The sequence below is a fragment of the Ornithorhynchus anatinus genome, chromosome X1 (assembly GCF_004115215.2).
Source record: "Ornithorhynchus anatinus isolate Pmale09 chromosome X1, mOrnAna1.pri.v4, whole genome shotgun sequence".
Taxonomy (NCBI): domain Eukaryota; kingdom Metazoa; phylum Chordata; class Mammalia; order Monotremata; family Ornithorhynchidae; genus Ornithorhynchus; species Ornithorhynchus anatinus.
In genome coordinates this window covers 97,890,369-97,917,757 of record NC_041749.1, presented here as the reverse complement: position 1 = coordinate 97,917,757, position 27,389 = coordinate 97,890,369, and the positions used below count along the sequence as shown (strand labels likewise).

The 27,389-nt window shown below is 46.0% G+C and overlaps 1 protein-coding gene across 5 annotated transcripts; it reads left to right on the top strand.

Annotated features, from left to right (window-relative positions):
- Positions 1–344: 344 nt before the first annotated feature.
- Positions 345–26,508, top strand: TRNT1 (tRNA nucleotidyl transferase 1). Of its 5 annotated transcripts, none has more exons than XR_005659505.1 (9): positions 345–425; positions 6,564–6,711; positions 9,297–9,490; positions 10,791–10,929; positions 12,757–12,883; positions 14,149–14,342; positions 14,862–15,115; positions 18,057–18,133; positions 25,194–26,508. XR_005659505.1 is itself a non-coding variant. In XM_029051864.2 (8 exons), exons 2-8 carry the CDS (start codon positions 6,564–6,566, stop codon positions 15,735–15,737), a joined length of 1,302 nt encoding a protein of 433 aa, XP_028907697.1. In that variant the 5' UTR covers positions 345–425; the 3' UTR covers positions 15,738–16,288. The 5 variants fall into 5 exon arrangements, 3 of the variants coding, with proteins under 3 accessions (XP_028907697.1, XP_028907698.1, XP_028907696.1); XR_005659504.1 differs by lacking the exon at positions 25,194–26,508 and adding an exon at positions 23,699–24,063; XM_029051864.2 differs by lacking the exons at positions 18,057–18,133; positions 25,194–26,508 and adding an exon at positions 15,492–16,288.
- The last annotated feature ends 881 nt before the right edge of the window (positions 26,509–27,389 follow it).

Sequence of the window (27,389 nt, the reverse complement as noted above, 5' to 3'; positions counted from 1 at the left end):
CCCGCCACCTGTCAGCTGTGTGACTGTGGGCAAGTCACTTCACTTCTCGGTGCCTCAGTTCCCTCATCTGTCAAATGGGGATGAAGCCTGGGAGCCCCTCCACCCCCCCGCCTTGGGACAACCTGATCACTTTGTATCTTCCTCAGCGCTTAGAATAGTGGTCGCCGGCCTTGGAGGGGGGGGGAGGGGGGGAACTGCGACGCAGTGATGGGGGGCGGGGGTAGGCCGCGCGCCGGAGGTCCGTCAGAGCAGCCGGAAGCGCTCCGGAATGATGGACGTGGCCAGCGGCTAATCGCCGGCGAGCCTCCAAGAGGCCGCCTTGGCCGGTCCCGCCCCCTTCCGCGCGCTCCGCCCTCGCGCCGCTGTTCTCTGCCCAGTCGCGCGCCGCACTTCCCTTTCTCCGCCGGGCGCCGTGGTGGGAGTCGGTGAGGAGAGGCGGTGGGAGCTTTTGGCTTTTCTCCGCGGGGAGGCTGAGGCGGTGGGATCGGCGGAAGAGGGCGAAGGAGGAAAGAAGACGGAGGCGGGGGGGCAGGGGAGCCGGGGCCTGGAGGTAGGCGATGGAGGGACGTTTGGGGAGGGCAGTGGGGCACGTTTTCGAGAATGCCCCCCTGTTAGAAAGAAAGGGCTTTATAATAATAATAATAATAGCGTTAGGATTTGTTAAGCGCTTACTAATAATAATAATGTTGGTATTTGTTAAGCGCTTACTATGTGCAGAGCACTCTTCTAAGCGCTGGGGTAGACACAAGGTAATCAGGTTGTCTCACGTGGGGCTCACAGTCTTAATCCCCATTTTACAGATGAGGTTACTGAGGCACAGAGAAGTGAAGTGACATGCCCAAAGTCACATAGCTGACAAGTGGTGGAGCCGGGATTCGAACCCATGACCTCTGACTCCAAAGCCCGTGCTCTTTCCACTGAGCCACGCTGCTTCTCTAGGTGCAGAGCACTGTTCTAAGCGCTGGGCAGATACAGAGTGATCAGGTTGTCCCACGTGGGGCCCACAGTCTTCATCCCCATTTTACAGATGAAGGAAGTGACTCCCCCACAGTCACACAGCTAAGTGGCGGGGCTCGAATTGGAACCCACGACCTCCGACTCCTAAGCCCGGGCTCTTACCCCTGAGCCACGCTGCTTCTCCGTGGCTCCGTGCAGTGGAAGCACCTGTTAATAATAATAATAATAATAATGATGTTGGTATTTGTTAAGCGCTTACTATGTGCACAGCACTGTTCTAAGCGCGGGGGTAGATACAGGGTAATTAATTCATTCAATAGTATTTATTGAGCGCTTACTATGTGCAGAGCACTGTACTAAGCGCTTGGAATATACAAATCAGCAACAGATAGAGACAGTCCCTGCCCATTGAACGGGCTTACAGGATAATCAGGTTGTCCCACGGGAGGCTCACAGTCTTAATCCCCATTTTCCAGATGAGGGAACTGAGGCCCAGAGAAGTGAAGTGACTTTCATTCATTCATTCATTCAATAGTATTTATTGAGCGCATACTATGTGCAGAGCACTGTACTAAGCACTTGGAATGAACAAATCGGCAACAGATACAGTCCCTGCCGTTTGACGGGCTTACGATCTAATCGGGGGAGACGGACAGACAAGAACAATGGCAATAAATAGAGTCAAGGGGAAGAACATCTCGTAAAAACAATGGCAACTAAATAGAATCAAGGCGATGTACATTTCATTAACAAAATAAATAGGGTAATGAAAATATATACAGTTGAGCAGACGAGTACAGTGCTGAGGGGATGGGAAGGGAGAGGGGGAGGAGCAGAGGGAAATGGGGAGCTGTGGAGAGGTGAAGGGGGGCAGTAGAGGGAGTAGAGGGAGAAGGGGAGCTGAGTCTGGGAAGGCCTCTTGGAGGAGGTGAGTTTTCAGTAGGGTTTTGAAGAGGGGAAGAGAATCAGTTTGGCGGAGGTGAGGAGGGAGGGCGTTCTAGGAACGCGGGAGGACGTGGTCCAGGGGTCGATGGCGGGATAGGCGAGACCGAGGGATGGTGAGGAGGTGGGCGGCAGAGGAGCGGAGCGTGCGGGGTGGGCGGTAGAAAGAGAGAAGGGAGGAGAGGTAGGAAGGGGCAAGGTGATGGAGAGCCTCGAAGCCTAGAGTGAGGAGTTTTTGTTTGGAGCGGAGGTTGATAGGTAACCACTGGAGGTGTTTAAGAAGGGGAGTGACCTGCCCAGATCGTTTCTGCAGGAAGATGAGCCGGGCAGCAGAGTGAAGAATAGACTGGAGCGGGGAGAGAGAGGAGGAAGGGAGGTCAGAGAGAAGGCTGACACAGTAGTCTAGCCGGGATATAACGAGAGCCCATAGCAGTAAGGTAGCCGTTTGGGTGGAGAGGAAAGGGCGGATCTTGACTTGCCCATAGTCACACAGCTGACAAGGGGCAGAGCCAGGATTCAAACCCATGACCTCTGACTCCCAAGCCTGGGCTCTTTCCACAGAGAGACTGTTGACTGATGGGCATCTCTGAGAGATAATAATAATGTTGGTATTTGTTAAGCACTTACTGTGTGCAGAGTACTGTTCTAAGCCCTGGGGTAGATACAGGATAATCAGGTTGTCCCACACGAGGCTCACAGTCTTAATCCCCATTTTACAGATGAGGCAACTGAGGCCCAGAGAAATGAAGTGATTTGCCCAAAGTCACCCAGCTGACAAGGGGCAGAGCCAGGATTCAGACCCGTGACCTCTGACTCCCAAGCCCAGGCTCTTTCCACTGAGCCACGCTACTTCTCAATGAGAGATGTCCTTCAGCCCCCCAGCCCAAACAGGCGAGTGAGTCGGTGCCGAAGACCTAGCACTTCTTGCGAGGGGAAATGTTCTGCTTTCAAAGAAACCATAGCAGGCAAAAGACAAGTTGATTCCCTCCCTACCCCTCTCCTTCCTTTAGCTGCGTGGCTCACCATCGCTAAAACAAAACAAACCGCTAAAATCCACCTTTCCTCTCTATCCAAACTGCAACCACGCAGATCCAAGACATCCTATCCGGCCTTGATGACTCTCTCAGCCTCCCAGTCTTCTGTCCCTCCCCACTCCAGTCCATTCTTCATTCTGCTGCCCCGATCATTTTTTCCCCATTCAGTCCACATTTCCCCACTCCTCAAGAACCTCCAGTGGCACTTAGTTCAGTGCTTTGCATATAGTAAGTGCTTAATAAATACTTTTTTTTAAATGGCACTTGTGAAGCAGTGCATCCGACACTGTTCCGAGCGCTGGGGTTAATGAAGCGGGATGCAGTCCATGTCCCACATGGGGCTCTCAAGTCTTAATCCCCATTTTACAGATGAGGTAACTGAGGCACAGCGAAGTCGAATGACTCGCCCAAGCTCACACAGCAGACAAGTGGCGGAGCCGCAATGAGAACCCAGTCCCTTCGAGGCTCACGCTCTATCCCCTAGGCCATGAGAAAAGCTACGTTTTGGAAATATTTTTTTCAGGAGAGAAGCAGCATAGCCTAGTGGAGTGGAAAGAGCACAGGCCTGGAAGTCAGAGACCTTGGGTTCTAATCCCAGCTCTGCCACTTGCCTGCTGTGTGACCTTGGGCAAGTCGCTTAACTTCTCCGTGCTTCAGTTCCTTTATCTCCAAAACGGGGATTAAGACCGGGAGCCCCATCTGGAACACGGACTGTATCCAACCTGATTGTCTTGTATAGTGCCTCTTACATAGTAAGTACATAATAAACACCACAAAAAGTAGTGAAATGATTCATTTCAATATTTCAATCCAGGCAGCTACCCCGAAGAGTACAATTTCACAGACACTATAGAGTGTGAGTCCCTCAATGGACAAGGTCCCTGTCTAATTCCCAATTGCGTACTCTATTCCAGGGTGTAGTACAGTGTTCTGCACAAAACAAGTGCATAATAAATACTATTACAGGTACTAATGCGACAACAGAATGTGTAGCAAATGGTACTGCTTGAATCAAATTCTGGAATTCTAGGGCTGAAAGGGACCTTGGTGTTAGGTGAATAATTAACAATGATGATGAAAACTGTGGTATTGAGCATTTACTATGTGCCAGTTACTACTAAGCGCTTGGTAGATACAGGCTAATCAGGTTGGGCACAGTCCCTGTCTCACATGGAGCTCACAGTCTTAATCCCCATTTTACAGATTAGCTAACTGAGACACAGAGAAGTTAAGTGACATGCCCAAGGGCACACAGCAGGCAAGTGGCAGAGCTGAAATTAGAACCCGGGTCCTTCCGACTCCTAGGCCTGTGCTCTATCCAACAGACCATGCTGCTTCTCCGTAATTAATAATTAATCTCTCCATAATAATTAAAGCTATAATAATTGTAGTTAAGTGCTTACTCTGTGCCAAGCATTGTATTAAGTAGGCACTGGGGTAGATGTAAGATAATTAGGTTGGAGACAGTTTCCGTTTCACATGGGGCTCACAGTCTAAGGTGGGGAGCGAGGGAGAACAAATACTTCATTCCCATTTCACAGATGAGAAGCAGCGTGGCTCAGTGCAAAGAGCACGGCCTGAGGAGTCAGAGGTCACAGGTTCTGATCCCAGCTCTGCCACTTGTCAGCTGTGTGACTTTGGGCAAATCACTTAACTTCTCTGGGCCTCAGTTACCTCATCTGTAAAATGGGGATGAAGACTGTGAGCCTCATGTGGGACAACCTTGACTCGTCCCTCTCGTTCACCCCACACATCCTATCCGTTACCAAGACCTGCCGGTTTCACCTCTACAATATCGCTAAGATCCGCCCTTTCCTCTCCACCCAAACGGCTACCTTACTATTACGGGCTCTCGTTATATCCCGGCTAGACTACTGTGTCAGCCTTCTCTCTGACCTCCCTTCCTCCTCTCTCGCCCCGCTCCGGTCTATTCACTCCGCCGCCTGGCTCATCTTCCTGCAGAAACGATCTGGGCATGTCACTCCCCTTCTTAAACAACTCCAGTGGTTGCCTATCGACCTCCGCTCCAAACAAAAACTCCTCACTCTAGGCTTCAAGGCTCTCCATCACCTTGCCCCTTCCTACCTCTCCTCCCTTCTCTCTTTCTACCGCCCACCCCGCACGCTCCGCTCCTCTGCCGCCCACCTCCTCACCATCCCTCGGTCTCACCTATCCCGCCGTCGACCCCTGGGTCACGTCCTCCCGCGGTCCTGGAACGCCCTCCCTCCTCACCTCCGCCAAACCGATTCTCTTTCCCTCTTCAAAACCTTACTTAAAAATCACCTCCTCCAAGAGGTGTTCCCAGACTGAGCTCCTCGTCCCCCTCTACTCCCTCTGCCATCCCCCCTTTACCTCTCCGCAGCTAAAGCCTCATTTTCCCCTTTTCCCTCTGCTCCTCCACCTCTTCCTTCCCATCCCCACAGCACTGTACTTGTCCGCTCAACTGTATATATTTTCGTTACCCTATTTATTTTGTTCATGAATTGTACATCGCCTTGATTCTATTTAGTTGCCATTGTTTTTACGAGATGTTCTTCCCCTTGACGCTGTTTAGTGCCATTGTTCTCGTCTGTCCGTCTCCCCCGATTAGACTGTAAGCCTGTCAAACGGCAGGGACCGTCTCTATCTGTTGCCGACTTGTTCATCCCAAGCGCTTAGTACAGTGCTCTGCACATAGCGCTCAATAAATACTATTGAATGAATGAATGAATGAACAACCTGATTACCTTGTATCTACCCCAGCGCTTAGAACAGTGCTTGGCACATAGTAAGTGCTTAACAAATACCAACATTATTATTATGATTATGAGGAAACTGAGGCACAGAAAAGTTAAAAAGTGACTTGCCCAAGAAACAGCAGGCCTGTGGTGGAGCCAAGATTAGAAAGAACTCAGATCCCTTGACTTCCAGGCCTGTGCTCTTTCCACTAGACAACACTGCTTCTCTGATGGTTTAGTCTTTTCTCTGTAAAGACTCCATGTTCCTAGCCTGGTATTTTATCACCCTGATAGTGAAGGTTGAGTAGAGGTGGCAAAGCAGAGTTATAAGGGAAGAAAAAAAATCAAAAAGAGAAAAAATAGGCAAATTCAAATTAGGAAGATTCAAAAGAGAGTAGAGGATGTTACTAGAAATGTCTGCTGGGTCATCAGAGTTCTTTCTCTGGGGAGGTGACACTCTAGCAGCTTTTCCACAAAGGAACCCGGCCTCAAGAGGCCTAGTTAGAAGAACCCAAGCGTGGCTCATTGGAAAGAGCACGGGCTTTGGAGTCAGGGCTCATGAGTTCGAATCCCAGCTCTGCCACTTGTCAGCTGTGTGACTGTGGGCAAGTCACTTAACTTCTCTGTGCCTCAGTTCCCTCATCTGTAAAATGGGGATTAAGACTGTGAGCCCCATGTGGGACAACCTGATTCCCCTGTGTCTACCCCAGCGCTTAGAACAGTGCTCGGCACATAGTAAGCGCTTAACAAATACCAACATTAACTAGAAGAGAGGAGAAGCAAGATAATCTCCCTTCCAGTTTAAATACTGCAATTCCAAAACAAATGTCATTTATTTGCAAGGGATTCTAGAATTGGGAATGCCTTGAGATATTTGGTTGAGGATGGGTGGTAACTTGTTTTCTTCTTCTAGATGCTGAGGCACCTGTTCTGGGGACACAGAGTGGTGTTCCACTCATGCTTCTCCACGGTCAAGCTTTTAAAGTGCTGTCTATTTACAATGCAACTGCAGTCACCGGAGTTCCAGGCACTGTTCACCCAAGGACTGAAGAGTGTGGCAGGTGAGCCATCTGAATCTTGCCACTGACCCCTTGCCCTCATCCTCCCTCTGGCCTGGCACTCACTCCCCCTTCCTGTACTTCAGACTACCACTCTCCCCACTTCTAAAGCCCCCTTCAAATCCCATCTCTTTCCCGAGGCCTTCTCCGACTAAGCCTTCATTTCCCCTACTCCCTCTCCCTTCAGCATTTGGATCGGTGTCATTTAGACTGTTACTCACCCCGCCCTCAGCCCCCCAGCTCTTACGGACAGATCTGTAATTTGTATTCACTTCGGTTTCCCCCGCTAGACTGCAAACTCTTCACTGGTATCATTATTATTGTACTTTTTAAGCACTTACTATGTGCCAAGTACCGTGCTAAGCACCAGGGTAGATTTAAGATAATTGGATTGGATGCAGTCCCCATCCCGCACAGGGCTCACAGTCTACGTAGGAGCAGGGAAACATGTCTACCAACTCTGTTGTATTGTAGTCTCCCAAGTACCTAGTACAGTCCTCCTCACACAGTATGTGTTCAATAAGTACCATTGATTGATGGGTCTTTGGGAGGTAGCTGGAGTAAGCTGTTAAATGTTCCACTTCCAACACTCAGTTATTCAGGATACTCAAAATAAGGCCTGACCCAGTTCATGATAAGAGTATTTAATGAGCACTTGCTTTCTGAACAGGAATGTTCCAAGTACTTGGAAGAGTTTGACTATCTTTTATCTATTCCGGTGCTTGGCACATACCGCAATTATTACTCCAGAATCTGTAGACTTATCCTTGCCCTCAAGGAATCTACAGTTTAGCAGGAGATGGACACTAAATTGCCAACGGGAGCAAACAGTAGAGTATAAAGCTATATACTTAAGTGCCATCTTGGGGCGAGTGAGTCTTTGGGTGATACGGAAGTGTTGAAGCGGCAGTTAGGGAGTTTATAGGGTGGGAAGATGAGACATGAATCGGGGAAGGCCCCCTGGATGAGATGTGACAGTGGTCTACTGGATGGTAAGGAAGGGGGTGTTCCAGGCGGTGGAGGCTCTGTAGTTTATTTTAATGTTTGTCTCTCCTTCTAGACTGTAAGCTCCTTGTGGGCAGGGACTGGGTCTATCAAGATTGTTGTATATTCACAAGTGGCCTGCAGTACACTGCTCTGAAAACCTTAAGTTCTGGATAGATACCACTGATGGATCGATTGAACAAGAGGCGGGGACCGGGGACTCAGTGGACAAGGGCCAGAGCAGATTCTGGCTGAAAAGCAAGAGTGCAGCTCTATGGGATGCCCGCTACCTCAGTTGGTCTGGAGCTTCAGCATTCATCTGGTCCCCTGTGGATCCCCCAAGCTACCTGGGCAGAGGGAGTGGTGTCCCGAGGTGGGTGGGCTCCTTCCCCTCCTCCCCTGTCCTCCTTCCGGCAACCAGAAAAACAGCAGTGGTGGCCTCTCCTTCCTCTCCCTGCAGGAGAGAAGGCGAGACATGGAGCTCAGGTCTCTTTCTGATTCCTAGGGGTGGGGGGGATTAGGTCTGGCTTCCCACCTTGCCAAAGTTACACCCAGAAAGCCATCAGCTTTGCTTTTACTTCCCTCCCGTCCATAGAGTTGGCATTTATGGTCTGGCAGTGGCATTTTTACCACCTGCTATATCTTAAACATAGGAGGTGGTCAAAATGAAGGCACAAATTTAGCCCAGCCAAGGCATAATTAATGGCCTTAAAAGGTAACTGAGAGTGGTGAGGAACCAGTGCAAACATGAACATTGGTGGCAAGCAGCATGGTCTAGTGGATAGAGCAGTGTTCCCTCTCCCCCACCCTCCCCACCCCCAATTTATACTGGCAGCTCCAGGTGGGACAGGGACTGTGTCCAACTCAATAACTGTATCTTTAGTGCTTGGCACACAGTAAGCGCTTAACAAATACCATGAAAAGGAAAAAAAAAAAAGACATGGCCTGTGATGTCCCCAGGCCACAGAAAGACCTCAGCGAACTTCTCAGATGTGGTGAGTTTATCGGAAGAGAGCGTCCAAGCTACTCAAATGGCCTAGTGGACAGAGCACGGGCCTGGGAGTCAGAAGGTTGTGGATTCTAATCCCTGCTCCGCCACCTGTCTGGTCTGTGACCTTGGACAAATCACTACACTTCTCCGTGCCTCAGTTCCTTCATCCGTAAAATGGGGATTAAGACTGAGAGCCCTACCTGGGACAGGGACCGTGTCCAAGCAGCGTGGCTCAGTGGAAAGAGCACGGGCTTTGGAGTCAGAGGTCATGAGTTCGAATCCCGGCTCGGCCACTTGTCAGCTGTGTGACTGTGGGCAAGTCACTTAACTTCTCTGGGCCTCAGTTACCTCATCTGTAAAATGGGGATTAAGACTGTGAGCCCCATGTGGGACAACCTGATTCCCTTGTGTCTACCCCAGCGCTTAGAACAGTGCTCGGCACATAGTAAGCGCTTAACAAATACCAACATTATTATTATTATTAACCTGATCATCTTGTATCTTCCCCAGTGCTTAGAACAGTGCCTGGCACATAGTAAGCACTTAACAAAAACCACAATAATAATTATTATTATTTTTATAACAATAGTACTGCTCTTTTCTCTCATCTCAGAGATATTTGTTAAAGAAAATCATGAAATAAGAATAGCCGGAGGAGCTGTACGGGATTTGTTAAGCGGAACGCCACCACATGATGTGGACTTTGCCACTACTGCGACCCCTGATCAAATGAAGATGATGTTCAAGGCTGCTGGTGTTCGGTTGATCAATCACAAAGGAGAAAATCACGGTACCATTACTGCCAGAGTGAGTTCCAACTTCTTATTGATGGTTCACTGCTTATCTGTATCATATTCTTTCTATTGTCTTGTGTGCACTTTGAAAAGAAAGTCTTCATAGAATATTCCAGCTTTCTACTCATCACCGATTTCTCTCCTGAAAATGCACTCGTTGCCAACATTTTCCCATGCGCTAGGTTGGGTGAAACTTTGAAATTATTGCTCTGAAGATTGATGTCACAACTAGAAGAGCATGCAAAAGTAGAACACACAACTGAGTGACAGGTCCTGAGTACAGAGCTCTCACCGTGAGCACTTACGTGCTTAGTTAACTTAAGAATAAAATACTACAACACAGCCATGCAAGTAAACTACCGGGTGCCGGTGGCTGCATATTTCACAGTTTGATGGTCCGTAAGTTTGCTGCAGAACAGAAATTCGGTTTATAACAGGATGTTGATAATACTTTGTTCATATTGAGATGAATTTCAAGTGCTCTTTCTAAGAATTCAATCAATCAGTGGCATTTACTGAATGTTGACTACATGCAGACCACTGTACTGAGTGCTTGGGGAAAGTACAACAGAGTTAGCAGACATGATCCCTGGCCCCAATGAGTTTACCGTCCAGCGGATGGGTTTGACATTTGAAACAAGCCTTCATAGTTGGTTGTCCCACCCATTTGGTCTGACGAATAATCATTAGGCAGTAACATTTAGTGAGCACTATTAAGAAGTGACAAGATTGTGGACATCAATTCGACTATAGCCCCCAATACCCAATCTAAGGAAAGGGGAAATGGGTTAAGACCCACAGGGAAGCATCAACATTTGAAGTGGGCGGGAACAGGTGAAAAACGTTACATTGAATATTTTTAAGCATAAAAGCAGAGCACTTTATTGCTTCTCAGTCCCGGGTTTATGAGATCACAGCGCACTGCCCCAACATTATATACGTTGGGAAGGATGGCTTCTCACCATCCTTTGCTTCTGCAGGGGTGGGGTACCATGCTGACAGTGCAGGTGGTGAAGAAGGAGGCTGCCATATTACCAGGTATGTGGTCGTTTTGCTTTCAATGGCTAAGGGCCTAGATCGGCAAACCTTGAGCCCAGCTTGCTGTTTTCAGGCCTGATGCCATTTACTTTTTGGTGTGAACAATTAAAAAATTTTTTTTTTCCATTTGCAAAGTAAATCCAACATACTTGTTACAGAAAGCAAGCACACACCAGATTGTCGAGGTACACTGAACTTTCACTGCTCTATTGAAGAAAAATGAAAACAATTTTTTCTTCCACTCGAGGGAAATAAGCTGGCTCTCTGTATTGCAGCTTCATGAAGAAAACTTTGAAATTACTACTCTTAGGATTGATGTCATGACCGATGGAAGACATGCAGAAGTAGAGTTCACGACTGACTGGGAAAAAGATGCTGGACGCAGAGATCTCACCATAAACTCTATGTTTTTAGGTAATTTAATCATAAAATGCTATCATCCAGCAGGGCCAAGCAAGTACAAGGTGCTAAAGATTAAACAAGGACACCTCCCCAGATTGCAAAATTAATGAAATGAACAAGATTGCCGTAATGTCATCCCAGGATAGTGGGACTTAAACAACTTGGACTCCACCTACTTAGGTCTTCAGGTTCTTCAGACTGATTTTTCCAGACATTGGATATAAATTGAAAATAACAATCCAGTGTCCCACCTACCCACTGAGGTGTCAAACACGTGGTAGTATGTTGAAGAGGGTCAGTGGGACAGGTTTCAGGGTTCCAGCTGGGACCCTCTCAGTGGATGGACGTTTTCATCCTGACCTCACCCTAAGAGCAGAGAGCTTAGTGGAAAAAGCAAGGACTTGGGATTCAGAGGTCATGGGTTCTAATCCCAGCTCTGCCACTTGTCAGCTGTGTGACTTTGGGCAAGTCACTTCACTTCTCTGTGCCTCAGTTACCTCATCTGGAAAATGTGAGCCCCACATAATAATGATGTTGGTATTTGTTAAGCACTTATTATGTGCAGAGCACTGTACTAAGTGCTGGGGGAGATACAAGGTAATCAGGTTTTCCCACGTGAGGCTCACAGTTAATCCCCATTTTACAGATGACGTAACTGAGGCACAGAGAAGTTAAGTGACTTGCCCACAGTCACACAGCTGACAAGTGGCAGAGTCGGGATTCGAACCCATGACTTCTGACTCCCGAGCCCCAGCTCTTTCCACTGAGCCACGCTACTTCTCCATGGGACAACCTGATTACCTTGTATCTCCCCCAGTGCTTAGAACAGTGCTTGGCACATAGTAAGCGCTTAACAAATATCATCATTATTATTATCATTATTACCGCCTTTCATCCACTTCCCAGCCTGCTCTGATGATCTCTCCCCTCACTTCCCCAGGCCTGCCCACTATAGTCCTTGAATCAGTCGTATCTATTGAGCTCTTACTTTGCTCAGAGTACTGCACTAAGTGCTCGGGAAGGTACAGTAGAACAGAGGTGAGAAACATTCCCTGCCCACAATAAGCTTAGAGTCTACAGGGGCCCAGATACATAAGAGATGAAACAAAACACTTGCTAACCTTAGGAATGCACAGGAGTTGCAGCCAAGTGGAAGTAGCGTTGGCCCAGATAAAAAAAGATTTGGGATATGTTATTTCTTCCGTTTGAATTTTCAAAACTGGAGATTGGTTCTCTAAGTCTTACAGCTCAGAAACAGTGGAAATAAGGAGAAGTAAAAAGCTCGGTCAGCCTTCATTTTTTCTGGACAGGAGCGCTGCTAGAAGTACAATATAGGAGTGTTGCCTAGTGGATAGAACGCAGAACTGGGAGTCGGAAGAACCTACTCCCAGCTCCGCCACTTGTCTGCTGTGACATCTTGGGCGAGTCACTTCTGTGCCTCATCTATAAGATGGTGATTAAAGGCTGGGTTAAGCGCTTACTGTGTGCCAGGCAGTGTACTAAAAGCTGGCATAGATGCAAGCTAAATCAGGTTGGACACAGTCCTTGTCCCACACTGGGTCAACAAATGCCATTAAAAAAAACAAAGTAGGCCAGACATTTTCCAGACCAATGTAGGGCCACAAGGAGGGTGTGGTGGACCTGATTTGGGGGCCACAGGACCACATGGTGAATTCTGCCATGGGAACTGCCTCGTCATCCATTCACTTCCTTGGAAGCAGTATTGGGTGCTCTGGGCAAAAGGGTCAGGGGTCTTTGTATTTCTACAGTAGTCAGTGTTCATGTATCCATGCTAAATAAACTAAAATTTTACAATGTTATATTACATTGCTGCTACAGGCTTTGATGGTACCCTGTATGACTACTTCAATGGTTATGAAGACTTAAAAAATAAGAAAGTTAGATTTGTTGGACTCCCAAACAAGAGAATTCAGGAAGATTATCTACGGATTTTGAGATATTTCAGGTAAGAAAAGAATCTTTTGATTGGTGTTTTGTGGAATTTGTTTCCCCCTCACTGTGCCAGAGACCAAGCAACCCTTCCCAAGTAAAATATACAACTATAATTCTCTTAAGTAAAATGTTTGGATAGGCTAAAATGGTGAAAACAGGCAAAGAGAAGAGCAGTTGTAGAGGATGGATCACTGCCAAAAATAAGTCTGTGGATACAGATATTTCTGCTAAATTCTTACCACTAAACTATGCTCAGTCATTATTAGGAACCAGCTACTTGTAATTTTCATTTGCTAAGGAGATTAATAGTTACTTGACGTGACTAGCTTTCAGGTTTTGTGATTTGGAGAAACCTCGTACTTGCTCACGGCCTCCCTCCTGCTTGGAGCTTGCTCACCTTCACATCTGGCAGGCCATTGTTCTCCCCATCTTCAAAGCCCTTCTAAAATTGCATCTCCTCCAGGAGGCCTTCCCTGATTAATCTCACATTTCCCCTCTTCCCCCACCCCATTACCACTTCCAACCCTGTAACACTTAGGTACACATTTAGCTTCACACTCTGTTGCTTCGCCAGCTTCGTGAGGTCATGGAGTGTGTCTACTAACTCTATTTGTACTTCTCCCAAGTGCTCAAGTACAGTGCTCTACACACAGTAAGCCCTCGGATACTATTGACTGACTTAGAGAAAGGAAAATAATGCAACAAAAACAATTTTCAAAGTGCTGCAGAGATTGTGAGCGCAAAGTAGGTAGAGCATGGGCCTGGGAGTCGGAAGGACCTGGGTTCTAATTCCAGCTCTGCCGCTTGCCTGCTGTGTGATCTTGGACAAGTCACTTAACTTCTCTGGGCCTCAGTTACCTCATCTGTAAAATGGGGGTTGAGGCTGTGAGCCCCATGTGGGACAGAGATTTTGTCTGATTATCTCGTATCTACCCCAGTGCTTAGAACAGACAGACACCATTAAAAAAAAAAAAATCTTCCTTTCCAAGAATATGTAAACTTAAGTCTTAGTGCAAGGGGTGAAGTTGCATTGAACACATAGCACTATAGTGTGATCTGTGGCTCCTGCAGCTTCAGGTACTACAAGCCCTTCAAAGTCAAGGAACAACTGAAGTCGTAGTCATCATCAATGGTATTCATTGAGCGCTTACCACATGCAGAGCATTCATCAGTTTCATAGTTCAGAGCACACAGTAAGCACCGCTCAATAAATACCATCGACTGATATCAAGGCTCTCCTTAATTGGGTTTTTGTATTTTCACATTCTGTTCGTTTAGGTTCTTTGGAAAAATAGCAGAAAATCCCGATGACCACGATCCTGACACGTTAAAAGCCATTAAGGGAAATGCAAAAGGATTGGCTGGAATATCAGGAGAGAGGATTTGGGTGGAGCTGAAAAAAATTCTTGTTGGTAATCATGTAGAACACTTGGTTCGACTTATGTATGAGCTTGACGTGGCTTATTATATAGGTAAGAATTGAAGAAGTGATATGCCATTTGTGCGTTGAATTTTGAGTTCAAATATGCCCTGTTGTTGAATAGTATCCGTTAGAATGATGTGCACCCAGTTCTGGCAGAATGTGTGGTGTTCACAACGCATCTTGACCAGACAGGTGTTAGGGAGTACGGAACAGTTCGTCCGACAGTTGTGCCGATACCAGGTGCCGTGCTGTTTGGGCACAGCTTGTGCCCATGCACTCAACATCAAGCCCCATGAGTATACCACAGAACAAATTTTCTGTAACTCTGGGTCTTGAGAGCACAACCCCCACATTTCATAACTATGAGTTGGTCTACTGAAGTGTTCAAGAAATCGATCAATGGTATTTATTGAACACTTACTGTGTGCTGAGCACTGTACTGAGCACTTGGGGGAGAGTACAGTATAACGGAATCAGAGGACATGTTCCCTGCCCATAAGGAGCTTACAGCCTAGAGGGATCCATTAGATTTTTCTTGATTTAAAAAAAATAATAATTGTTTTCACAGGGTTGCCTACTGATGTGAATTTAGAAGAACTTGACAAAGTCTATAAAAACACTCGGAATCTTTCTGCGAGTCCAATAACCTTTTTGACTTCATTATTCAGAGATCAGGATGATGTCACAAAACTTGATTTCAGGTTGAAGATTTCCAAACAAGAAAAAAATCTGGCCCTGTTTCTGTTGAAGCACAGGAAAGATTTAATTAAAGCTGCTGACAGTTCTGAACCACTCAAACCATTTCAGGATTTCATTTTAGATGTAAGTATATGTGAATATTCAGCTCAGGATCGCTTTGCCTTAATCAAGTCTATGTGTTGATTTTGATGGGGACAACAAGATTTTGTAAAGCTTGGGTGGTTGAATTATTAATATCTTTAGGAAATTCTTTGCAGTCTGTTATCTTTATGGTCTAAGCAATTGTATTTATCGAGCACCTACTGTGATCCCTTACCAGTCTACTAGAGCAGGAGACAAGTTTAGAAGACTTCTTCTTTAATGAAAAAGGTTATGGCATTTAACCTATCGATTAATTCAGAAGTAAATGAGGTAAAAAAACAAAACAGTAATTTAAGTTATATCAATTATATTGTTAGTTCTATTGACTTTTTTTGTTGGTTTTGTTTTCCGCATTTAGTCGAGAGACCCTGGTACAACCGATAGAATTTATGAACTTCTGAAATATCAAGGAGAGGGGGCTCTTCTAAAGGAGATGCAGAACTGGTCTATCCCTCTATTTCCAGTAACTGGCCATGATATTAGAAAAATGGGAATTTCTTCAGGAAAAGAAATTGGTACAGTAATACAGCAGTTGAGAGAACAGTGGAAGAAGAGCGGATACCAAATGGACAAAGATGAGCTTTTGTGTTTGATCAAGGACTGAAATTGAGATCTAGTAAACAGAGCAGATACCCCTATTTGGCGGGGGTTGTTTGGGCTTTTTTTTTTTCATTTTTCTTACAGTGAGATTGAGGAAATTTAATATGTGTCCATTATGTAAAGAGTAAAGGTGAGTCACGTCACTTCTGACAAGTAGAATTCTGTAGTATGCTCCCACCAGGTGATTTAATTCTATTTCCAGCCACAGAAAAAAAGTACCTCCTCTTCTTTCATATGTCAATGTAAATGTTAATTGTGTACTGTTTAACTTTGAATAATTCCCAACCTAAGTTGTGTTTGAATAGAACAAGACATTTAAAAAAAAATGTAGTTCTCCGGTGGTTATAATTGGCTACACATTTAATTTAAAATTCTTGTGGCATTTTATCCTTGCCTGCTTAAATAATTTACTCCCCAAAGAGTAATGTGAAATTGGTAAACTTGCATAGGCAAAAAGATATATATGTTGAAATGTTTACTTTGTCTGCATTACCTTTTGGAGTTGTAGCAATCCTTCATCTTAATTCCAAAATAAACTTGGGCTTGAAAAGAAAAGGTTATTTGCTAAGTCCTTACTACCGAGCACTGTCCTAAGCGCATCAGGTTGAGCACAGTCCGTGTCCCACGTGGGGCTCACAGTCGTAGTAGAAGAGAGGAGAGGTATTTCATCCCCATTTTCCAGTTGAGGAAACCGAGGGACAGAGAGAAGCGATTTGCCCAAGTCACACAGCAGGCAAATGATGGAGCCAGAATTAGAACCTAGGTCCTCAGACTCCCAGGCCCATGCTGCTTCCTAGTATGTTATATGGGCATAATATGTGCCAAGGAACTGTAACTAATCACAGTGGAAATACGAGATAATCAGGTTGGACAAGGTCCACATGCCACATGAAGCTCACATTGTAAGTAGGAGGGAGAACAGGGATTGAATCCCCATTTTACAGATGAGGAAACTGAAGTACAGAGAAATTAACTGATATGCCCAAGGTTATACAGCAGGCAAGCGACAAAGCTGGGATTAGACCACAGGTCCTCTGCCTCCCCGGCCCGTGCCCTTTCCCCTAGACCGTGCTGCTGCTTCTCCCTTGTCTTGAGACCTAAAAACCAAAAGGAATTAGCTGCATGATCATTTCAGTGTTCATCGGGTATACGTGGAGAGGTGTACCTGGTTCTGGTCCCAGCTCAGCCCTTAGCCTGGTGCTTAACATTGGGCAAGTTGCTTACACAGCTCCGCCACTTGGCAGCTGTGTGACTGTGGGCAAGTCACTTCACTTCTTTGTGTCTCAGTTCCCTCATCTGTAAAATGGGGATGAAGACTGTGAGACAACTTAATTACCCTGTATCTCCCCCAGCACTTAGAACAGTGCTCTGCACATAGTAAGCGCTTTACAAATAACATTTATTATCATTACACTCTCTGGGCAACTGTTTTCCCTTCCAAAAATGCAAAGTGTTTCCTTCCCCCACCCACCGCCAACCACAGAGACCTCCTAGCTCTCAGTTCCACCCTCCAGTTATCTCAAGTCATGCCCCACTTGATCTCCAGTCCCCATTTACCTCCTCTTGATGTACAACCCCACGTCCTCAAACACCACCCTCTCCACTGAACTCAATCCGCTCCCCTTTGTTCCTCCGTTGATCTTGTACCACCAACCCACAGCCCTCGATGTTGTGCATGAGCTGCGGCACGCTGCTAACAGAAATCCAGACATCAGACTGGCCCTGCCCATCGAAACTCATCCTCAGGTGAGGATGAGGTTGAGATGTGTGGAAACACAGTGGTCAAGGCCCTGCATTTGTCCCCCTTTCTCTCTGACACCTTCCCCCCACTCCCTGCCCTAGGCTTGCTTGGCCACTCTGGGTATGCCCGATGACTCGATCGACTGAAGTCAAGCCTGGCTATTTGACTCAAATAGCTCGATGACTTGATTGACTCAAATCAAGCAGCCAAGCTCGATTTGAGAGAAGATGAAACTATTCCCTTGAGTAATCAAGACCCATGGCCCTGCTTATCAGTAGTAGCAGATCACCTAGAACGAAGCAGGTCCAGGACTGAACGGAAAATGCCCGCGGGACTTACTGCTTTCTATCCTGAAGTATTTCTCTAGTATTGTATCCTTCTGATCATTATGACTGCTTTACCAGTGGTCTATAAAGAAACTCTGCATTGCTTGAAGTTGAGTTGGCCTCGACTAGCAGGGGAATCTCTGCCGCTCAATGGCTCTCCCTACTAGCGCTGGAAGAAGCATTAGCGGAGATAAACTTGTCTCTGACATACCCTTTTTAAACACAACACAGAGTTCGTGAAATTTTTCTTCCACAGTAATTTGGTGCCGTGACTTGCCTGACAACGGTGTGGAGCAGTCTGTCTCTCAGTGATCCCCAGGCACGACAAAAGCGGTAAGAGATCATTTGAAATACCTACTGGGGCTCAGAGAGGGGGACTGTGGCCGTCTGACCCAGTGAGTTTGTCATTCGACCGTTAGATACAGGTGAGCAAATTTGGTCCATTTTATAAGTAGGATTTGGATTTATTTGTTCTCCCACCAGCAGGGCTTGGAAATAGTACAAGGCTCAGGACTAATGCAAAATTAAGTGTGACTGATTGTATGAACGTCGCTTGATTAAATGCTTATGAATTGCTGCACCAGTTCTGAGACTTAAACCAGATAGATCTAAGCACACCATATGGTAGCCGGTGGGCTTGGTGCAACCCCATAAACCCAGCAGTTGAAAGCTTCCCCTTGTGCGTGTCTTTCCATTTCTACATCCCTTCCGTATCTTCCCTGACAGAGCATAAGGCATAGCTTTGAGTGAATGCAAAACGCTTTCGGGGCCCAGGGTGTAAGACTGCAGTTAAATAAGATGCAGGACGTGGTGGTGGCACAGGGTACTGGGAGTCATTAGTCCTCAGGAAAATGGGAAAAGGACAATCGAAAGAGGTACCTCTCCTGCCGAAGGCAACTCTGGCTTATTAGGTATATTCATTATGGACCTAAAACTTATATCCCAGCCCACACACTCCTCTGGTGCTAACCTTCTCACCGTGCCTCGTTCTCGCCTGTCCCGCCATCGACCCCTGGCCCTCATCCTATCGGGAAGCAGCGTGGTTCAGTGGAAAGAGCACGGGCTTGGGAGTCAGAGGTCATGGGTTCTAATCCCAGCTTCGCCGCTTGTCCGCTGAGTTTGGGCAATAATAATAATAATAATGTTGGTATTTGTTAAGTGCTTACTATGTGCCGAGCACTGTTCTAAGTGCTGGGGTAGACATAGGGGAATCAGGTTGTCCCACGTGGGGCTCACAGTCTTAATCCCCATTTTACAGATGAGGGAACTGAGGCACAGAGAAGTTAAGTGACTTGCCCACAGTCACACAGCCAACAAGTGGCAGAGCTGGGATTTGAACTCATGAGCCCTGACTCCAAAGCCCGTGCTCTTTCCACTGAGCCACGCTGCTTCCCGATAGGCAAGTCACTTAACTTCTCTGGGCCTCAGTTACCTCATCTGTAAAATGGGGATGAAGACTGTGAGCCCTACGTGGGATGACCTGATCACCTTGTATCCCCTCCAGTGCTTAGAACAGTGCTTTGCACATAGTAAGCACTTAATAAATGCCATCATCATCATCTCTGGCCTGAAACACCCTCCTCAAATCAGCCAGTCACTCTTCCCCCCCCTTCAAAGCCCTACTGAAGGCTCACCTCCTCCAAGAGGCCTTCCCAGACTAAGCCCCCCTTTTCCTCAGCAATTGTGTATATGTACACATCTATAATTCTATTTCTTTATATTGATGACTATTTACTTGTTTTGATGTGTATCTATAACTTTATTGATGCCCATTTACTTGTTTGGATGTCTGTCTCCCCCCTTCTAGACTGTAAGGCCGGTGTGGGCAGGGATTGTCTCTCTCTAGTGGTGAGTTGTACTTTCCAAGCGCTTAGTATGGTGTTCTGCACACAGTAAGTGCTCAGTAAATGATTGAATGAAAGTTCTTAGATAAATGGAATTTTTATATCCTGGATAACCCTACTAAACAGATGGAACTGTGATCTAGATAAAATAGTTCATCATCCACGCACTGGAGTCCAAAGGAAGTAAGATTGAGCAGGGTCACTGGGATTTAGGAAAATATTCATGTCATTTCTCTGTCTTGTCTACTTTTCTATCTTTCTCCTGATTGGCAGGTCACCTCAGGCACCCTAACATCCATTTCGGTTGGCCGCGCGCAGTACCTTCCGTGTCCAAACTGCAAAAAACTTTGGATGGTGTATTCTATTTGCATATCTGACCCTGCTCTACACTTCTTCCTCTGAAAGAAACTCAGTGCTCAACACCATTATCAGCTGGTTTAGTTCAGTGCTAGGTGTCAGAGAGAAAGGGATCTAATAAAAATTCTGAGCAAAAAACAACCAAACTCCCTAGGGTGTCTTCTGCCGCGAGCCCCCATGGTTCATACCAGCCAGGACCTTTCTGGACTTGGGAGCCTCAGTGACACATAGTGTAGTCAAACCACACCACTGATCACCAAGAGTACTATAGAAAGTTTTTTTTACTTAGTTTTTATCAACGTGCAAGGGATTGACTCACTCTCACTCACTCCACCAAGGGTCCAGTACTAGTCTGCTGGTCAAGGAAGCCCGTTCTGCTGATGCTTCTTCTTTGGGCTTCCAAGTGCTGTTGCTTTCTGCTGCTCTCAGTGTGCTTCCTTCTTGCTTCTCCTCTGCACGCCTCTGCTCTAGGTGCCGCCTTCTCAATGCTCGCCCCTCCTCTGCATGCTTCTTGCCCTCTGTGTGCCTCTTCACCATTCAAAACGACCACCTTTTATCTGCCTTAGGTGTCGCTGCTGTGGCCCCACGTAGCAGTCATTGATTGGTCCAGGCCCATTACCCGGTGGGACAGGGAGAGAAGGCCACAGCTCCCTCCATGCTCCGCCCCCTCAGGCCCGCCATCACCTGCCCTCAAGTGAAGCCCATCAGTGCCTTCACCATTCTCTTCCTTCTTGTTCGCGGGATCACAAACAGTCATTCATTCGTATTTATTGAGCACTTAATAATGTTGGTATTTAAGTGCTTACTATGTGCAGAGCACTGTTCTAAGCGCTGGGGTAGATACAGGGTAATCAGGTTGTCCCACGTGAGGCTCACAGTTAATCCCCATTTTACAGATGAGTTAACTGAGGCACAGAGAAGTTGTGACTTACTGTGTGCAGAGCATTTTACTAAGCGCTTGGAACGTACAATTAGGCAGCAGAGACAATCCCTATTCAACAATGGGCTCACAGTTCAGAAGGGGGGAGACAGACAACGAAAGAAAACTAGTAGACAGGCATCAGTAGCATCAAATAGATAAATAAAATTATAGATGTATACACACTAATAAACTAAATGGAATAATAAATATGTACAAATATACACAAGTGCTGTAGGGCGGAGATGGGGTAGAGCAGCAGAGGAAAAGGGGGGCTCAGTCTGGGAAGGCCTCCTGGAGGAGGTGAGCTTTCAGTAGGGCTTTGAAGTGGGGAAGAGAGCTAGTTTGGCAGATGTGAGGAGGGAGAGCATTCCAGGCCAGAGGTAGAACGTGGGCCAGGGGTCGACGGCGGGGCGGACGAGAACGAGGCCCAGTGTGGAGGTGAGCGGCAGAGGAGAGGAGTGTGCGGGCTGGGCTGTAGAAGGAGAGAAGGGAGGTGAAGTAGGAGGGGGCGAGGGCATGGAGAGCTTTGAAGCCAATAGTGAGGAGTTTCTGCTTCATAAGAAGGTTGATAAGGCAACCACTGGAGATAAGGCAGCTTGTTGTGGGCTCATGACAGTCCTCCTTTGTATCTAACCCTCCCACACTCCTGCCCTCCCAGAGTCCAAGCAATGAAAGTTGTAAAAATGGGAGTCCAGTGCTCTCCTTGGATTTAAAGTATATGTTTAAAATCACTAACCAAATTTAAACTGCAGGCACCCAAACAGCCTCATATGAAAAGATCCGTTTTCAGTTTGAAAGAACGCTTTGGTGCTGTAGCCTGAAACTTACATCCCTGATAAAGGAAAGTTCCTGATGATGACCTGAAAACATCTACGTTCTGTTTTAGGTGTGAATGTGTTGATCTTGGGTGCACCTTCATGTTTGTGAAAGTGTATAGAATGTTCTGCTTTAAGAGTTGAAAAGATTGCGGGAACATGTTGGGATTAAGGTTACCCTCTTGTCTGTGTGCTAGAATGGTTTTGGAGGATGTTTTGGGAACTCCAAGGAGTTCATTCATTCAATAGTATTTTTTGAGTGCTTCCTATGTACAGAGCTCTGAGATTTGAGGTGATGCCAATAGAGATATTATGGCTTGAAGAAAAAGAGTGAAAGGCCTAAAAGATAATGGGGGCGTGAACATAGAGAGGAATCCATATTTCCAGGAATTTGTTCTGGGGGAATGGAAATTAAATGATAATAGGAGAGATTGGCTGCACTCAGTGTGAATGCGTAAAAAGAGTTATGTGGAATGAACTGGCCAGTGTTGTGAAGTGTTGGGAAAATGTGTATTTTTCATTGTGAAGAGAAATTCCTAACTGAATTCGGATGGGTAGCTCCAAAGGTCGAGTCATCTTAATGGTTTTCCATTTTCAGCTGTTTCCCCTCTCTCCTCAGCAAGTGGTGAAATCACCTAGTTAGTTGCAGGAAATCTGCAACAAAGGCATGGGGGTAGGAATAAGAAAACCTCTAGGGAGCTGGATCTATCAGTTTAGAAGATCAAAAAGGAATTTGTTGGAGAGAAGGCACCTCCCTCTAGCAGAGGGCTACCTCCCTCTAGCAAAGGGTTGGCTTCCTCAATGAAAAGGCGCCTCCCTCAATCAAATAGTTAAGTGTGAAACTACAAAGGAGGTGATTGGGTGAGAATTTGAAATTGCTTTCCTGGCTAGAAATGCCTGTATGGGGTGGTGATTTAATCACTGTTTCTGAAATTCTACTGCATTAGATTTTGCTAAATTAGTAAAAAGATATTCGAGCAAGTTGAATGAAAGCTTTCACCTTTATATCCAACTGGTATAAAAATGATAGATTGAGTAAAGAAACTTCCCTTGATGTGTTCCCTATGGAACTAACCATGTGTAGTGAAAAGAAAAAGAGAGTCTAAAGAAAATATATGTTCCTTATATAATTTTGGATAAATGGGAATAAAAATTTGGAGTGAAAATTGAATTTGGGTTTGTTTTTCGTGAATGGGGATTAAAGGAGAACCTAAGGAATTTGTTAGATGCCGGGAGGCCTATCGGGTCCCACAAAGTTCTTGGGGAAAGGACCCAGCAAGGGGACATCTCCTTATTTGAGAAAGGGACTCTAAGTCCACCTAAAACCCCAACTCTCAAAATGGCTCATAAGAGTCAGAATTAGGCTGAGAAACTTTTATCAGCCATGAATCTTTAAAGGTCTGATAAGGGGACCACAGCACAGAAGGGAGAGATTTAATTGCAGAGTATGACGAATTAAATGCATTAAAAATGGCTATTTATTCATTTTTGCATGTTACATTGATCTTTTGGGTTCAAATTGTCTGTAGTATAAAATTTTCATTATGTTAAGGGTTAAAACAATGCAGTCCTGCATGTTGTGTCTACTGTAGCCTGGCTAACGGGGCAAGAAGCAGATGAATGTCTGTCACTCTTATACATATGTGAAAGAAAACACCTGAATGTTTACTTTGTCCTCGCAATTGTCTTTCCTTTTAAAGGACTGAGGAAGGTTTAGGCATCATCCTAAGGATTTGGAGAGTAACAAAAGGATAATAAATGGAAATAATTGTTAAACTGTTAAGAATGTTTTTAAAGAATAATTAAGAATAATTTAAGATTAATTGTTGAATAAGAATAATTGTTAAATATTTTGGGAAAGAGCTGTTCTTTCAAATTTTATTAATTGTATCTGGCTATATGACGCTGCTGGTCACTTACCTGCCTAACACTGCTATGGTTAAGATTGCACCTTCCCTAGGTTTTAATCCAAGAGGACACATTGGCTTCCAGAACAAGGTCCGGCAAAGGGACCACCGGTCAGCTGCCTTCTAGAATCCGGTTGTAAAACATCGGGGAAAGGAATATGCTCCCACCAGACCAGCTGGTCCAGAGACTTTGGCATCAGCCATCATCTGGATAAAATATGGGGCTCCAGGACCATAAGAACATTTTTCTTTGTGTTAGATTATTATTGTCGTTATTGATAGTTGTGAACAAAAAGCAACCCCGAAGTGGTTTTGGTTGCCCTGCAGGTCCCCCTGCTTATCATGATACTGTTATGTTTACCATATGCGCCATAAGATCTGAATTCTTCCCCACAGTTATGCCTTTCTGCACACTGGGACTCATACCTCTGGCCTATAAGTTTAAACCATGCAGAAAAGGGTAAGAGTGATTGGGGAAGCAGCATGGCGTAGTGGATAGAGCACAGGCCTGGGAGGCAGGAGGTCATGGGCTCTAATCCCGCCTCCGCCACTTGTCTGCTGTGTGGCCTTGGGCAAGTGACTTCCCTTCTCTGGGCTTCAGTTACCTCATTTGTAAAATGGGGATCGAGACTGTGAGTCCTACTTGGGACAGGGACCATATTGTGTCCAACTCGATCTGCTTGTATCCACCTCAACGCTTAGTACAGTGACTGGCACATAGCGCTTAATGGATACCATAATAATAATTATTATTATATTTTGCTAAAGGTAAATGTGAGGTCCCCAGAAAATAGAGAGTGATATGCCGTCATCCTGGTTTGGGGTGGTTTGAGAGGTAGTCCGTTTGGGATTACTTTAAAGGAAGCGTGTTTGTGGGGGTTGAATGAAAACCCATGGATACAACCGGTGTCTCCTTTTTAGTTTCACCAGCTGCTAGAAGTTGGGTTCCATGCTGATCAGGGTGCTCATTGCTAATTGCGTTCTCATGCGCTAAGACAAATGCTTGATCCATAATTAATTTTAAAACACCTCTTAAAGGCAGAAGCAGCGTGTCCTAGTGGCAGAGCCAGGATTAGAATTGGGATTATTGTTCCCACTATATACTTGTGTGCTGGAAATATAAAGTGTACCCTCTCTAATGTTTATTTCACTCTTCCTAAGATCTGTGACTTGGAGAGGGGTCAAACGTCAGAACCTCCTCTTCAAGGACTGTTCACTGTTTATCTCCCAGGGCCGTTAGTTATTGATCCTGATATATTTAAATGCTTCCATGGCCTATGGTTTGTTACCTATGCTTTATTTCTCTTTCCTGTCTGACTAAACAAAATGCTCAGCACATGGTAAGCACTTAAATACCAGGATAATTTTTATTATTATTAATGGCTGTTAGATTATTGTAGATCACTAAATGCATTTGGATCTAAATCCAGGAGTTCCCAGAGGAACTCGACTCACCCTGCCAGTCTCCACCACCAGGAGATTGGGGAAAAAATCAAGGTCCACAAACGAAATGGTGCTCCAGTAACTAGGTGGACCTGACTGTTTCAGATCCTCCTGACCCCTAACACCACTGTCAAGTGCCAGAACCTGAACTCCTGAATCCACACCTCTCACCGTCAGAAGTCTGCTGCCCCTCCTGAAACTGAAACCAAAAGAAACCCAACTAGTTGATCACGCCTGTTGAAATGACACCAGCGTGTGGCAGGACCTGAACACCTACTGGAACCTGAAGGGACTCCTGAAGTTTGACTTGTTGGTCTAATCTGTATTTTCTTATTTTAGCTAGAAAAATGGAATGGTTTAACCTTTGATTTCGAATTTGTACTATAGGATTCCCCCGATCCTTATTAGGCCGACAGATTCCTCTATACTTTGATTCAGTTGACCTTAATATATAATTGTTGGGTATGTGCTCAGGTGCTTCTCATAGCCCAGGAGGAATACCCAACCTTTAGTCCCTTGCAATCTGGCTGATTATGACTCTGAGGGCTGGAACATAGGGGTCAGAATTTTATGGCTTGTTGATGATATTGGTTTCCTTGACTGCTGTCTTCTATGCTCTTCAAATTGCTGTTACAGCTGCACAGAGAGCAAACAATGAGAAAGTTCCAACTGGCCTATAGCAGGGAACTTGGGGAGGGAGAGAGCTCAGAGAGGAAGGGGATGTTTGGGATATGATGAGGTTCAGACCATAAGACTTCCCACCCCGACATCAGGAGGGCTTTCTGCAGACAGTTGCCCAGGCCTCAAAGTCTGACTGCCAAAAAGGCTCCCACCATGAGCAGCAGCCAGACGGGTGTAGGGTATCCAGAGTAGTATGAGTCCTGGAGACATGGCTCCTTGACTCTGCCTTGTGCTAAAAGCACACGAGACGGGGGGATGTGGAAGCACAGTGGTCAAGGCCTTGCATTTGTCCCCCTTTCTCTCTGACCTTCCCCTCTGACCTAGGCTTGCTTGACCATGCTGGGTGTGCCCGATGACTTGTCGACTCAAGCCAAGCCTGGCTCTTTGAGTCAAATAGCTCGATGACTGGATTGACTCAAATTGAGCAGCCAGGCCCGATTTGAGAGAAGATGAAACTATTCCCTTGAGTTAATCCAGTAGAATGGAGCAGGTCCAGGCCTGAACGGAAAATGCCTGAGGGACTTACTGCTTTCTATCCTAAAGTATTTCTCTGGTATTGTATCCTTCTGATCATTATGACTGCTTTACCAATGGACTATAAAGAAATTCCGCATTGCTTGAAGTTGAGCTGGCCCTGACTAGCAGGAGAATCTCTGCCGCTCCATGCCTCTCCCGACTAGTGCCGGAAGAAACGCAAGTGGTAATAAACTTGTCTCTGACATACCCTTTTTAAACACAACACAGAGTCTGTGAAGTTTTTCTTCCACAGATGGATGAGGTCAGCCCGGTGTCTAGATTGCTGCTGGCAGTGCTCCGCCGATTAAGCACCGGAGCAGAGGGAGCGGACTGTGGGAGGAATCTTGGGCTGAGGTTTTTTGTTTTATGGTAGTTACGAGTTTACTGTGTGTCAAACACTGTTAATAATAATAATAATAACGTTGGTATTTGTTAAGCGCTTACTATGTGCCGAGCACTGTTCTAAGCGCTAGGGTAGACACAGGGGAATCAGGTTGTCCCACGTGGGGCTCACAGTCTTAATCCCCATTTTACAGATGAGGGAACTGAGGCACAGAGAAGTTAAGTGACTTGCCCACAGTCACACAGCTGACAAGTGGCAGAGCTGGGATTCAAACTCATGAGCCCTGACTCCAAAGCCCGTGCTCTTTCCACTGAGCCACGCTGCTTCTCCAGCATTCTCCAGTGTTCTCAGCACTAGGGTAGATACGAGTTAATTAGGTCAGACAGCCCCTGTGCCACATGGGGCTCACAGTCTTAAGAGAGAGAAAAGGTATTGACTCCCCATTTTACAGTTGAGGAAACTGAGGCACAGAAGTGAAGTGACTTGCCCAAGTCACAAGTGGCAGAGCTAGGATTAGAAGCCAGGTCCTCTGACATGCAGACCTGTACTCCATCCACTAGGCCATGCTGCTTCCCTGGTTGATGGTTGGCGGTATGCGATCGATGAAAGGACAAGAGAGTGAGGGAGTTGAGCTCAGCGGAGAGGGCGTGGACTTGTGCAACAAGAGATAGTAAGTTGGCTTGTGACAATTGGAAGGGGTCAAGAGATCAGTGGTACGAGACGGTTTTATGGGGAGGGGGATTTGGGAGAGAGAAGGCAGG

Excerpts from the sequence above, each read along its gene's own strand:
- TRNT1 (XM_029051864.2), top strand. The coding sequence starts at position 6,564 with ATGCTGAGGCACCTGTTCTGGGGACACAGAGTGGTGTTCCACTCATGC. Across the intron at positions 12,884-14,148 it reads CGGATTTTGAGATATTTCAG|GTTCTTTGGAAAAATAGCAG; the intron begins GTAAGAAAAGAA and ends CTGTTCGTTTAG. Across the intron at positions 14,343-14,861 it reads TGACGTGGCTTATTATATAG|GGTTGCCTACTGATGTGAAT; the intron begins GTAAGAATTGAA and ends TTGTTTTCACAG.